The sequence below is a fragment of the Anopheles ziemanni genome, chromosome 2 (genome assembly GCF_943734765.1).
Source record: "Anopheles ziemanni chromosome 2, idAnoZiCoDA_A2_x.2, whole genome shotgun sequence".
NCBI classification, from domain to species: Eukaryota; Metazoa; Arthropoda; class Insecta; order Diptera; family Culicidae; genus Anopheles; species Anopheles ziemanni.
The window spans coordinates 33,912,124-33,927,050 of NC_080705.1; the positions used below are offsets into that span (position 1 = coordinate 33,912,124).

Consider the following 14,927-nt stretch of genomic DNA (forward strand, 5'->3'; position numbering starts at 1 on the left):
GGAGACTGAGTGTGACCAGGAAAGAATAAATTCGCGGTGATGCTCAAGATAGATGCATCGGATTTTATTTGATTTTTTTTCCTCGATGCGATGAGCGTGTAGGTTTGGCTCGGAACTGCACGCTGTCGATTAGCAAGTGACGAACTTGGGTGAATAAAAGCGACACGATGCTTGCTGAAATCGAAAGCTACAAAAGTAGAATCCTTAATTTTATGGTATCCTCTTCAATCCAGTTTGTTGCAAATGACATCAGATGACGGTTGCAGCCGTGCAAAACTCCTTATCGGAGTAGGTGACCTTCAAAGGCAGACGAACGGACCAAAAGTTTATCCACTTTCGGTTGATTAGTTGAAAACGAATGCCTATCGAATCCGTGGGGTGGGTGGAAATTTGATTTCATCTATTGCATAAGGCAGGTTGCGATTGTATAAAAATGAGCACTTAAAATAATACGCAATCACAATCGAAAATCGTAGGTCCAGTGTTTGCTTAGGTGTCTACAGTACTGCACACAAGTCGTTTCGGGTAGATGCAAATCGAACGTAAATACCGGACATGTAGACAAGAGTTCCGCGAGCGGACGAGTCCGACTGGGTGGAAGCATGGAGCGAGAGGTCGTCAAAAGAAAGCAAAACATAATAACGATTTGCTTATCGTCTGGAGGGAGGACGAGCAAATGAGCAAACCATCGCGATTTGCGAAGGGAAACGTCAACGAGGCGTACGCGCGAATATGACGCGTGCTGCGGAACGATTTTACTGTCGATATGAATGCTCCAACAAAAACATGATCCCACATACATACAAACACACTAACGCAGACAAGCACCCGGCCGGCTGGCTGGGTCCCAACGGATGTCCCCCGGTGTGATCCCGTACGTCGATCACGAATCGAAAAGTGATAAACTGTAAACTTTCACTCTCGTTTTCCCCCCCACGAGACACATTGAGGGACCGCGAGGCATAGCATTGGCTGACACGCGCCCACGGGAGTGACCCACACCGGCCGAAGCAGGGGGCGGTGTGGAAGTCACGTTTTCCGCCTAGGAAGAGGGATAATGTTTGTGTGTTTGTTGTTTTTTTCCCTTTTGTTCGACTTAAACGCTTCCAGCCATCCTTGTCTGCTTGACGCCGGTCCGAATGCTTGTCTTCGAACGCATTTACAAACGCCATCGTGCAGTCGATATCGATCGATTTATGTTGTTCCGAACATGGAGGGTTCGGGGGTGTAAAGATTCATTTGACAATATGTATGGCAACTGAATACACCGGCATTAATGTATTACAGTGATGATCCTTTATCAGTTGGACGAACTATCTTTACTTCGAAAATGTTTCTACTATATTAATCTTTTCTTAAATTTATAATATGAGAATAGCTACACTTCATAACATCAGAGACAAATTGCGGAACTCTCCGAAAACATTCGAAAACGAAAGACTTGAGCAAAAGCGACGAACCTTTTGAATGCCCCTGAATGTATGCAACAGTTGATACACCAGTATATTTCAAGCCGATTGCCTGTTTCTGGCTTCTGAAATATTTATCATTTAAAAAGCCGTTTTTCGAAACCATCGAAGCAGTCGCAACCGAAGGGCGTTAATGCCTTCTAGCACTAGCGAAGAAAGGGCATTTCGGATCAAATAAATGTTAATAGCCGTCAATTAATGTTTTACTGTTGTAGCTGTTGTATCTTCGTAGAAATATTTATTCCATTCCGTATGTTTCGTAGTCACTTTTTACAAGTTTGAATAGTATTAATTTCGCTAACTAAGTTATTCCATCTAAACTATGCTCTTAGGCTTATTTACTGCATGTAGTTCCATTCATTCACCTGCTTCCCAGACACTAGCTGAGCTTCTAATGATAATTATACTTGTATTTATCAATAATATGTTACGGTTATACTGAAAAACTAGTGAAACATGCTTCTATGAATAGAAAAAAATGCTTCAGGCCCCCTGCAACTTCTGTCCCCCGCGCAGGGGACTCGGTTAGTAAGGTGGTTTTAATTCCCCCGTAAGCATGGACCGCATTAGCTAAATATTGTGCGACGGCTCACACAGTGTACAGAGATAACAAGATTCGTTTTTATGTCCGTGCTTTCGGTCACCATAAATAAGGATATGACTGCTAATGTTTTTTTTTCCTCTCTATGTTTCATTACTCTTAATGCTACGAAATTCGCTTTCATCATCCTCCCAGTTGGAACATGTTCGTCTGTGCGTGGGTGTGTTAACGCAAATCCCCTCGTTGTTTCCCAATTCAAGACATCTTTGTTGATAGTTGAGAAAATATGGTGAGAGGCGCGAGAAAACAGAAAAAAACTGGAAAATCATCTAACAGAGTTTCGGGAGGAGGCACGAACACTCGTCAAGCTTGGGCGGGACCGGGGAAGGGTTTAAATAGTATGATAATTAATAAATACCTATTCACTAGCGCCTAAAACACAACAGTCTCTTAGTTGTAAACTAATTCCGGCATGGCGCGGCTTCGGAAAAGCGGTATCGCGCCCACCCAACACCACCCCGCTTCCAGGACGCATGTTGTGGCGCTGTTGCCAAGAAGCGGACGATGCATCCCACCGTCACATTAACACCGATACGGCACTGTGAGCAATGAAATGTTAAATGATGCCAATCGGTAGATTGACTGTTGGCGATGCTTGCCTTAGGACTATAATCTATATGAAGTTACGGATGCGTTCTCATCCCGACCTCTACCCATTGCTCGACCGGCAGAGGAGTTGGTGCATCAGACATTTTTTAGAAACGGGAAGCTGCTCCGAAGACGAGACGGTGCGTAAATAAATAAATTTGCGAATCTGGTCGAGGGAGGGAGGGGAGGTTCACAGTATTCGAGTTCGATCCTCATTGGCCTATTTAGAAACGTAAGTAGCTTTACTGTCGCTATTTTTGAGTCGTGCCCCCAAAATGCAGCTCGCCGGAATGCTTCTTAGGCAACGGGAATAACGAAACAATACTCGTGTTGTGGCGGACCGAGCGTCTAAGGAAATCTAAATTTCGATGGCACATGGCAGATAGTCAGAAATCCCCAACAAGTTCCATCCTGCGGGTTCCCGGTTCGCGATAATGCTCTAGCCCCGAAATCATTAGGAGCCCTCTACGGAGAAGAAAGTTTAACTGGCACCTGGTTGGTTTACTGACGGGCTCCAAGGTTTTCTCCGTGGCCCAACTCTACTTGTCTCTCACACTCTATTTGTCTCTGCTGCTACATGCATGGCATCGATCTTACATCCTCTATCTAAACGCTGGTCAGCGTGGGACCATGCGCCGCCTGCTCGCCCGCTTCCAACTGTTGCACCTTCTTCGGAACCGCTTCGTCGGCGGTGGCATTGTTCTCGTCCTCATCGGCCTTCAAACTCTCAACGTCATTCTTTGGATTGTGGTTCACCGTGTCCGATCCCTGACCATCGGTCGCGCTCGCCGACGCCGGGCCGTCGATGTCCAGAACCGATTTCGCCGATCCGGACGATGTTGCCTGTTCGACGGAGCTTGCCGACTTGCCGGCATTATCATCATCGTCGTCGTCGTCGTCGTTGGCCTCTTCGGAGCGCACTTCGGCCTTCGCTGAGGGTGCGACTGTGGTCGATAGCAGTCCAACCGTATCGTCGTATTCCTCCGAATCCATCTTCAGCACGCGCATATCCTCACCAGCGGACGTGAGATCTTCCTCCGAGCTGGTACTGTTGGTTCCGTTTTTGCGTTCCCATTCGGGGATGAGGAGCGGTTCACCGGGCGCCCTCAGCTGTGGCTGGGGGTCTTCCTTCAGCCAGGCGGGAGAGTTGGAAGATTCTTCAAGCTCCGAAGGACCCCCCTCGGTGGACGAAGATACTTCCGGATGGGCCGTGGAGACACTACCGTTCGACTTCAGTTCAAGCACTTCTGAGAGAATTTTCTCCTGCTTTTTGGGAACCTGCTTCGGTGACGCTGCTGCTGCCCCTGCGTGGTGGTGGTCCATCATGTCACCCATCTCCATCGCGGGCTGGTCGAGCTGCGGGAGGCTAAAATCTTCCGGTATCGGCTGGAACCCGGGATGGATGAGTTCGGGCTCGTTGTCCTCGATGTACGTCTGGGGCGTTAGCTCGTCGGCGACCGCCGGAGGGTTTCGTGGCACGTACGTGCTGCCGACGGTTGACGTCTCCTCGGTACCGGTCGCTGCCGTCAGCTTCTGCTCTTTCGCTTCCTCGGACGAGGTGTTCGGACCTTCGGTGTAGAAGTGCGTGTCGTAGATCATCTCGTCGCCGGAAGCTTCCGAGCTGAACGAAACGCCCGACATGTCGGACATGGTGGTACTGCCCTCTTCGGTGCTGCCGAACGCCGAGCTTATTCCACCGGCTCCACTAGCGCCCACGGTGTGGTCTTCCTGCTCCTGCTGCAGCTTGGCCGGTTCCAGCGCTGGATCCATGTGCAGGAAGTCCTCCCGGCTGACCGAGAGAGGTTCTCCCTGTTGCGGTTGCGTGTCATTCACCACTCCGGGTGCGGCATCTTCGGGGCCTTCGGTATAGAGTTGCGTTTCGAAAATCTCCTCCGAGGACACGGGAGCGTTCACCTGTTCCGACGAACCGGTATGGTAGATTGTCTCGTACGAACCACTCGAATCGGCCTGCGTTGACAGCGTTTCCTGCTCCTGTTCGGCCGAGCTGTGAAGCTTCAGTTTCTTCGACGATTCGCGACCACTCTCGGCCGCGTGATGATGGCTTCGCTCGGTGTATGCCTCCTGATCGTACACGGTGTCGTCCTCGCCACGCTGCAAACCTTCCACCTCCTCCACCTGGATGACGGTGATCGGTTTCGGCTGGTTGTGATCGACAATCACCAGCTTATCACCGATCTGAACCACCGCTGGGAGCGCATTTTCCGGTTTCGATAGTTTCATGCTGCTCTCGGATGCGCCTTCCTCGTGCTCCTCCTGTGCCACAGCTGGTGGCCCGCTGGTAGAGGGAGCCATCGGTGGAGCGGCGGTTGAGGAGAGCCCAAACGATGGTCCCGACGTCGATGCCCAGCTCGAGGACGATTCGGCGACCTCCTTCACGTCCAACCACTCGTCCGACTCGGAAAGCGTCGACGAGGAAATGGCTCCGGCCGTGGTGGACGATTCGCCCGACTCCAGGCGGTTTTCCACCACCGAACCGGCTACCTTTTGCGTTTCCTCGCTCGACGACGGCTCCTTGCGCACGGTGTCCTCCTCCGATCGCACACCGTCACCGTCGGTGTGGCGCACGATTTTCGTCCCATTCTCCCCGTCGTCGTCCGGTACGTTCACGTCCAGGTGCTCGAGGTTCACCAGTTCCTCGCTCTGAGATGTAGAGGGCTCCGGTGTCGTGTTGCGTCCGGCTGCGGCCGCCGCTGCCGCTGCCGCCGCCGCCGCCATCGCGAACTGCTGTTGCTGCTGCATTTGCTGCTCGCCGGCGCTCGGTCGGTTGTCGGTCAGACGAATCTCTTCCGGTTTGGTGATTTCTTTGATCTTAATACCGAGCGGATTCTCGTTTGTCATCGCTGGACCGAGGGTTGTTGACGTCGTCGTCGTCGTCGTCGTCGGTACCGTTACCGGAGCGTGCTGCTTTTGAAGTCCACCAGATGCCAGAAGGTCCTCCGCCTCGGCGGCATAGTTGCCCTTCACCTCGTTCGTTTCCTCCGCACCGTCGACAACCGCATCCTTTGTGTTTGTGGTGGACGATTCTGTTATTTTGAAGTTTTCTACACAACAAGAGAGTGCGCGGGAAATAGAGAAAAAAGGAAGCAAAATAAGTGGAAGTCGATTTGTTATATTAAATCTATCGTCGTCGTCGTCGTCGACGTCGTCGCCATCGTCGTTGGTTGTTGCCGGTCGGTCGAGCGCACACACATTATCGGTGGCCCACCAGACCGTAATAACGCGATTCCGGTTGGCTTTCCGAGCCCCACTTCGCTTCCTTCGACGACTACTTACCCAGCGGTGGACAGTTGTCGTACTCTGGGCAGCACCGGCCGGGGATGTACTTCGGGTCGCAGTCGTTTCGCTTGTAGCAGCTCACCACGCTGCAGGTGATTTCACCGCCTGCAAAAGTTGAAGTGCCAGCGAACCATTAGTTTTCTTCCGTTGTCGATTGCGAGTAGAGAGTAATTTAATTTCATTTCGATCTGTTTCTTCGCTAGTCAAAGTTATGTAATTGGCTTTGATGGAAATTCATCACAACAAACGAGAAATAATTTAATACTATGACGCTAGAGTACAATATCTTTGATAGATAATAGTGGAGCAGCGAAAAGTAATTTCCTCATTTGTTCAGGGGTGCCCCAAGCTCTCAAGGGGCCCCGAGCCTCCAAGGGCCAAGTTCGTAAAATTTTTACTTAATCCCTTCACAGTCCCAATCTTTTCAGAGGTTTTTTGTGATGTGTGAAAATATATTAAGCATAGGGCTAAACATAATGCGTTGAAAAATTTAAACAGTTTAATCTAACTGATAACCAGCAATGCTTCTTAACATATCATGTTAGATTTCGCCATACATTTGAAAAAGCTACATACCATTCTAAATAAAAATCGTTATGTCTTCTAAAACTATGTGAATTTTTAAGCGAATATTTCGTGCAGATCTTAATGAGCGAAGTATAAATTATATATTTTTCTGCTCTATTTATAGAATTAGAATTGTTTGACAACAAAATTTATAAAATCAAACTTCGAGGGAACATCCAGAATTATTAATGATTGTAGGATAAAAGTAATAGCAAACATTGATTTTGTTGAAAAACACACAAAAAAGACGAAAATTTAAACAATTTTTTAGTATTGAATAGGGGTCATGTTTATTTTACCGCTTCGGGCCTGCATGAGTGCAATTCCGCCACTGCATTCGTTCGTTGTATCTGTAACCTAACTTACCCTGACAGTAACAGGATCGGCACGGTGTATTCGGGTCGAACACTTTCTCGCCGGTGGCGTACGTTTTGCCATCCCGTTGGCATTCTGTAAGGAAGAAAAACCATACAGGAAAAACATGAAAATTTAACTGAAATTAAACCCGAATCAACATTAACCTCAACGCAAACCAAGCATGGCTGCAATGTGGAGCATCTTGATAATGAGAAGCTAGCGAGAACGCCTTCGCGGGGTCATGGCCGCGAGGAGGCTCGCGTTTTTGGCCAACAAGACAATACCCAAGAAACCCACCATACGTACCGCACTGATAGTCCGGACAGCATTCGCCGGTTTTCTGGATCGCACGGCAACCGTGCTTCTTTTCGCACGCAATCGCCGACCGCTCGACGTACGACCCGTCGTACAGGCACATGTCACTCGTCGTGGCTGCAATTCACGCCAGTATCGGTCCATATATCGGTCCGGACGCCGAGCAACGAAACCGAAAAATGAAAAAAGTAAAAATAAAATCGAAAAATAGAAAGAGAGCATGGTTAAAGCGAGAAGCGGAAGGAATTTCAATGAAAGTTTTCACTTTTATTAAGCCAAATTCAGAGCACCACCACCATGCGAACGGTAACCGAACGGGCCAAGCATAGCGTGGCACTAGCGCCACGAAGAGGCCCAGAGGTTTGGTTGTAGTTGTCGGCATGCCGGGAGTCAGCGCCATGCACTAGGGAAGGAGGGGTGACTTACCGTTGGTACTGCTACTGCTACTGCTTGACAGCTCTGGTGTGTTTTCTGGTACCGTGGCGGCCGAGTTTTCAACGTAGATCTCGCGGATCATGCGGCGCGATCGGATCACGGGTCCTGGCAATGGAAGATTAAAAGACACATGAAACATGATTGATGTCTACCGATTCTCTGGAGATAAGATTTTGCCTTTTCCTTTGTAAAAGACTAAGTAGAAACCAGGTGAAAAGTATAAGTTTTAGTACTTCCAGCTTTTCTGGCCTACTAAGTTTATTCACTTAATGTAAAAATGTGTGCTTGATGTAAAGTGTGCGGAGTGGCATGTTGTGTTATGCCAAAAACATTATCGGGCTTTTATAATTGTTACCGAATTAAAAGTGAGCCCGAAGGCCCATCCTTCGATCCTTTTTATATGTAATAAAACATCGCCAGCGACGTTTCAGCGATGTTGTCGTTCGGCTAGCTTCGTTGGAACGAAAACGTTTACAACAAAGTGAATCCATGTTTTTTACTGTTTTATTTACTAAGCTTAAAAAAAGTAATAATATCACCAAACAAACAATATTATATGCCTAACAATAATGGTAAACTTTGCTAAAAATATCTCCAATCCAATCGCAATCCAATGGTCTGTCGTTCACTGGTTGCATAAGTTTTCACGAAAGTTTTTAACGTCTCCTACTCGATGGCGATGGTATCAGTAATGTCCAGTACCAGTAATGATGTCTTTCGTGCCGAGCATTGTCGAACCAAGGAATGTTTAAATTGTGTTGTTGTAGATTTTTTAATGGTTTTATATCGAACGTTATTGTTTGCTTGAAGGATCGATGACAAACGATACATAAATTGGACTCGTGTATAATTGCAATAAAAAGGAATCTATAAATGGCAAACACAATTTCCAACACTCCACACGTAACGATATGTTTGTTCATTTTAATATTCAACAGCTTCTAACCTTTGTCTATCAATAGTTTTAATAAATAGCATTAATTGTATCATTTTAAACCATCATGAAAAACTTATTCCACATTACATCCACCTCCAGTTTTCTCTTTCACTTCAATTATTACTTTCCTCCGTCCCCTGCAACACGATCATATCTCAATTGAAAGCTGTTACGAGTAGTGTTGAGAGCCGAGAGATTTCTCACGTGATCGTCCGTCACGCACATCTTAGCACATTTATCTTTGGGGTGTTTTTCTCAGCAGCCCCGGGAGTGTGCAATCCGGCGGAGGGTAAAGGTGCCCGAATGAGATTCTTTTTGCGATGCTTTTCTGCTAGCTTTGGAAGCAGATTAGTCATGAGATATCATCGAAACTGTACGGCCAAATTAATCGACGCTGGCACGCACGCATTTGCACGCGGCTCTGGTTAGTTCCCGCTTTGTTAGCGATGCAGTGTAGAGAATTCTGGTATGAGAGAAGACGTTGCAGTTAGGTGATCAGTGAGGTAAAACACACAATAACATGTCTTTGTGTGTGGGACTTAGATGGTTTGGTTGGTTTTTATTAGTTCCGGTATGGAGGATTAAGGAAAAGTGATTCGCCAAGACGTGTGAAGTGCCGGACAAAACAGCGGTTCTAGAAGCGAGTTAATTTGTGTGCTAGACCCGGCTCGCCGTGATCGTTCCGAGGTAGTTAGCAAAGCCGATGGATGCTACCTCATTGGTCTCCAGAGAGTTTCTTGCTTTTTCTTCATGTATGCTAACCCTATAATTTTCCCTAATCACAATTAGCCGCCGATCGTGGCCAGTCATTGCGCGCGAAAAACGGGAAGCTAGGCCCGGCATACCTGAGCAGTGAGATCACATCCTGGCGGGCGCTACGGTGGAGGTATTATTTGCAGAGTCACTAAATGAGCCTCGCAGGAGGGTGCTCATCACCGCTTCACACCGAGCGCGCACGTGTGGGTTAGAATGGGGTGCCAGAACGGCAAACGTCCAACATCCGTGTGCTCTAGTCTACATGTCTATTGAGCCGGAAACTCTTCAGCGAGTTCAACAGAACAACAAAAAACCCGACGATCACCCATCTCGCCGGATCTCATCCTTTCCATCGTTTTGTTTGCACAAAACCCGACGCAAATCATCAGTTTCGATTGCGCAAACGAAGCGCAGATTGGGTTTCTGCATGTGGCCTGCCTGTTAATTGCCTCGTGCAGTGCAAGGAAACGAAACAACCGCTACGGACCTGAGCGAGCAAATAGGCAAATAAGAACGGAACCGTTCGAAGACCATCGTTAAGGTGCATTCACATGTAGCGCCTGGAGTGCATGAAGCAGTTTCCGCTGCACATCACACAATACGCCGGTGTCTATTTGTCCAGCGAAGGAACTCAACGAGCACAAGAAGACGAAGAACTGCCCTTGACGAACTCCAGCGCATCGGCAAATGGAGGTGACAAATGGTTTGTTAGGCGCACTGCATAGAGCTAAAGTCCGGTGCGCGCAAACACCATTTCCTGGCAGAGGCGTGGAAAGCGCAAGGTAAATCTTCTCGCCTTAAGAATGGATGGCACGTATTGTTGGAGTGAAATTGATTTTGTTTGACACCTCATTGTCCAGCTCAGCGCAAGCGCAAGCACTTCAAGCAACTATGAACGGTGGTGTTGTGTGTCTTGCCGGCCATTAATCAGAGAGTTCGATACCGGCAGGAAATGCACGATGACCGTTCTTCTTTGGCGCACATGTCGGTAAGTAGGTAAAGCCCCATGCTAGAGTCCTACTTGCAATGCACATATTTGAGACCATGTTTTGAGAAGCAAACGAAGCCTTTTTTAAAAGCGAAACTCATCCAACAGGGGTTGTCTCCGAGGCCTTTCCTATCTGCACCTATATCGGTAGGTTCGCGTGCATCGCAGGGAAAGCGTCACCTAGCTTCTCGGAAGACCTTTACCTCGATGCCGGCAGCCAGTTCGTGGTGGAGAAGTGCTATTTCTAAACCGTTTCCCTTTGGGTGAAAATTAGACCGAAACAGCTGAAAGAGGGTGCCTTTCGGGTTGCATAATTCCGTGGTCGGTAAAATGCATCGCTTGCATAACATCGCTGGCATTGACCTGCACCAGGAACTCGTGGCATTTTGTCGTGGTACCTATGAAAAATCACACCACTGATGAGCACGGTAGGTAAGGTTGATAAATTCTTCACCCCAACAACGGGTTAGGTTCATGTTTCCCCCTTTCCCACTGAAGGAAACGGGATGCGGCATGTAGCGTCACCGACCACGGCACGAACGACGATATCCGGAACGTCATCGCCCTCTGATAGGCGCTTAGAGATAGACGCGAAAAATTTGCATAATTTACATTTCTCCTCGGGCGAGCAACTGTCGACGGGAGGGAACGAGCGGTAGCGGCCTAGGGGATGTTGGTTTTTGCCAAGGTTACCGAGCCACTGCCAAGCTGTGTCGACCGTGCAGAAGACCGTCCGTTCCTTCTTTCTTCGGGGCGATTCGAAAATGCAACAAGAAACCCACATGCGCCACCTCACGGGCCCTATGTTGAGGAAGGTTCAGGTTTCTGCAACGGTCAGCTACCAGCGCAAGGGGGCCTCAACCTTTATTGGACCGATAGTAGCCATATGCAAGACTGGGTTCAATTTCAATACGACCATTTGGTACTGTTCTGCAACTTCATTTCCTGTCCGCTCACGATCCTCCAATTGCATCCGACGCGTTCGGTTGACTTGCTACTGATAAGTAGGACTGAGCGTCCTGCGTGTCAACTGTCACCTGGTGATAAAAACTTGATTGAACTTGACTTACTGCACCTCGTTGTCGCGGAATATGAGAAGGAGATTATGCAAAAATTCGCCATAAAAAAGGATGACGCAACCCTTGCTCCATCTCCATTCCGACGAAGGATTTCATTGCATTGCGTTGGATAATATGAAATATTGTGTCCAAGGATGAAAGGTACATGGGATTATCCAAAATTTTACACAGTTTTTGTATTTGGGATGCTTCCATGCTTCCATCGGTAAAAGTTAAAAATGATTTTTGTTTCGCAGCGAAAATTAAGCCAGTAGCTTAAGCCGTATGGCACAACGTAAGAGTTCAGTATGAACATGCACTTTGCGGTACTGCAATATTAATCCCTTCTTGCATCATCAAAGCGAATAAAGGATGTCCTTTTAATCCCTAATTGGAACCCCACCTCATAGGTGTCGATAATTGCTTGCTTTTCCGTTTCATTTAATTTTGCAAATACTTTTCCTGAAACCTTTTAACTCATTAGCGCGAGGATGAAGCGTATGCAAAATAAATACCGCTTAATGAGCCTCCATCGCTTTTAACGTTTGTCCATCGTCTGCCTCGTTAAATTTAACCTGTCGACGTCACAACGCACCCGCTTGACCAATCAGCCTAGATCCACGAATAAAACCCCATCTCGAAGCACGAGCTAGTTTCGAGCCAAGATTGGGGGTTGATATAACCCGTAATGGATACGACCGGGAGTTTGGTGACGTTGGGGAATATCCGAATGTCGACGAGTTGTGTGGGTGAGCCCGCAATTAATGTGGAGATCGTAGCAGCCTTTGTATGGTTGGAATTTCCACAACACAAGCTCAGCGCAGTGACCACGGTGTTGTTTTTGGGAAGATCCGGATGGGTGTTCAGATGACGAGTGCGCCGATAAAATTACGTATGCGTAAGGTCGTAAGGCAAGGCCGGTCAAGGCGTGCTCCAATCGAATCGGGTTGTATCGGGGTCGGGCTCGGTGATATCGATCCACAGTATTGGAAATTATTCACCACCGGGAAACTCCTCCGTACCTTACAGCACGTGACTGTTTGGAAAGGTTACAGCGCAGTGTTAACGCCTCCTAGGGGACGCCTTTAACCTCGAGAATTCCCAACCGGCGAGTTCTAAGTCGGCACATGGCGGAAGTGAACGTTCGCGGTTTCGGAAGTCATGTCAGGTACTGGCCACTCGTTATCGAAGACACCCGGTAGGATCATGCGTGGTGTGTTGATGACCTTTGCCGGGGTCGTTGTGTGTCGTCGTGACAATGTTTCAAATTTTCTCACCCATCGCGGCGCGGGCCGGTTCGGTCAACATAGTTGTTATCAGCAGTTATGTGCTTTGCAAGCGTAATTAGCAAATATCCAAACAGTGCCGACCGGCCAACGCTTGGTGGTCTAGTCTCGGTTTCGCGCCGCTAATAGTTCGAAGGTCACTCTCGCAAACTCTACAAACACAGACAGGTATGTCGTGTGTGTGTGCTAGGGTTGGGTCCGTTCTGTCCGCTTCCTCCGCTAAGGACCTCCGTTACCACACTTTTCTCCCCGTGCAAGCAACGCATACACAGACAAACACATCCGGATGTACAGGGTTGGGTGCGATATCGCCCGGGCACGCTCGAAGGCATAAGGCATGGCACGGACGACCGAAAAGTAAAGAGAAAAAACAAAGCCAGCAGAAGAACGCTGCATAACTGAAGAGACCTTCCGTTTATGGCGCACGGCGGTATGTTTGTTTGGTCGCCCTGGTCTCGTCCGGTCTCGCCCGCGGTTCAAGGTCACCGGACGACGACATGTCGGGTGGGCCATAATTCGCGGTACGAAAACCGTCACCTCCCGCCACCGGCGACAACCCCTTCGCCTCACCATCGGCAAGCAACGGAGGAGGAGGACCGCAAGGGAATTTAATTTAGTGCGGGACATGAATAAATTGCCAAGTGACGAGTGTGCCATGACAGAATTATGAGCCATTTCTAAAAACAAAACTTCATGTGTGTAACCTTCCTCACTCACTCTCTCCCTCTCTGCCTCCCTTCCTCTTTCTTGGCTATGAGGACACGCGTACGTCTTCGGTGCAGCCTACTGCTTGCTACCGTCAAGGGAAAAACAAAACATTCCTAATGTCCCGTCCGGGCGAATGGCACCGGTTAATTGCATTCAAATTAAGCATAATTCATCCGGGCGCGTGAGTTATGGCAAATGCAAACGCAGGAAGCTTAAAATATGCAGCAGAATGCGGGATGATGGCCGCGCACAACGCACCGGAACAGCAAAACATACACAAGGTAGTAACAAATAGCAGAAGATGGGGAAGAAAAAAGCACCTCCGCCTGTACCGGAAGTCAATGAATGGATGTGATGAAACTAAAATTACCCTTCCTGACGGTCGCGCGTTCTAGAAGGAAGCGGGAGGTAGAAGGACCTGCTTTCGTCGGGTGCTTGAAGTTTAGTTCAAGGATGATTAATTTTAGTGCGGGCTTGCAACCAGAAGCATTGCAAGCAAAGGAATTAAGGGGTGTAGCTTTTTTGTTGAATTCGATTACCAATTTATAAGAAGCCACATTTAAAAAAAGGCCTATTTGTTTACGTAAATTATTATCAAGTATCTGCCCCTTTTAGACAAAGCTAACTCTATGACTAGTTGATGACTGCATTAAAAACCCCTCCCATCACATTCGGTGGCCACGTGTTCAACACGGCTGACGATTTAATTTACAGTTTCTCAAGCTTGTCGATCGATCCGAGGGAACATCCAAAACATCATTATCTTGACCGCCTAGGTTAAGTATTTTCTAATTTTAGTCCCTCGACTTACTCGGAGCCCGCCGAGGGCGAGGGTGTTTGCGTGTCGGTCCAATTACTCACCTGTCTGTACGACGGACGCTGTGAGCAGCAGTAGAAGCATCGTCGCCCCGAGGAACCGCTGTGCCGGCGCTGGAAGTAGTAGCCGTTGGGAGGGACTGCAGCGGGTTGTTCGCCGACGGGCGGACGGTTTATCTACGGGATTATCCATCCTCTCGGTGGACCGGCGGTGTTGGGTGGAGGGATCTGAAAACGAACGTGGAGAAGGGCGTGAAAGTGTGAGAGAAGTGTTTTAGATGTGGAACGTCGATAGCGGGCTAATGCGGTTACCGGCGATTAGTTCGCAATGGCGCAGTGGACGGGCAGGCGAAACAGAGTAAACAATAACAGAACGGCGAACGGAAATAGATCACGAAAGTGAAAGACATGTTGTGGGGTAATTAAGCCACATCTACCGTTGGCCCCACTCCTCAGCGGCAGGTAGTGGGAGGAAATGGAGGTTCCGAGTGCAGTGGGGGTAGGAGGAAAAAATTGTCCCGATGTTGGTGAACTTGAGCGAAAACCCGTTAACCCCCACGGGACGCCATGGCAAGCCCATTCGGTAAGGGGTGCTGGGTGAGTTCTCGAATGCCAACAATCAGCTGGCGAAAGCTCACCAAGTAAGGTAAGGTGGGGCAATATGCACCCCTCAGCGAAAAGCATTAATGTTCTCCCATCAAGTTTCACAAACCAAATCTTTATTATTTAAAATAACCAATACGACATTA

The 14,927-nt window shown here is 48.4% G+C and overlaps 1 protein-coding gene across 1 annotated transcript; it reads right to left on the reverse strand.

Moving 5' to 3' along the window:
* Positions 1-3,264: 3,264 nt before the first annotated feature.
* Positions 3,265-14,371, reverse strand: LOC131293462 (uncharacterized). The gene is made up of 6 exons (XM_058321540.1): positions 14,224-14,371; positions 7,621-7,734; positions 7,186-7,311; positions 6,889-6,972; positions 5,953-6,060; positions 3,265-5,720 (listed from the first exon to the last, which is right to left on the reverse strand). Exons 1-6 carry the CDS (start codon positions 14,369-14,371, stop codon positions 3,265-3,267), a joined length of 3,036 nt encoding a protein of 1,011 aa, XP_058177523.1.
* Between the last annotated feature and the right edge of the window lie 556 nt (positions 14,372-14,927).

Coding starts and splice junctions, on each gene's coding strand:
- LOC131293462 (XM_058321540.1), bottom strand. CDS start 14,371: ATGGATAATCCCGTAGATAAACCGTCCGCCCGTCGGCGAACAACCCGC. Junction 7,735..14,223: donor AGCGTCCGTCGTACAGACAG/GTGAGTAATTGG, acceptor TTCCATTGCCAG/GACCCGTGATCCGATCGCGC. Junction 6,061..6,888: donor CCGATCCTGTTACTGTCAGG/GTAAGTTAGGTT, acceptor CAACTTTTGCAG/GCGGTGAAATCACCTGCAGC.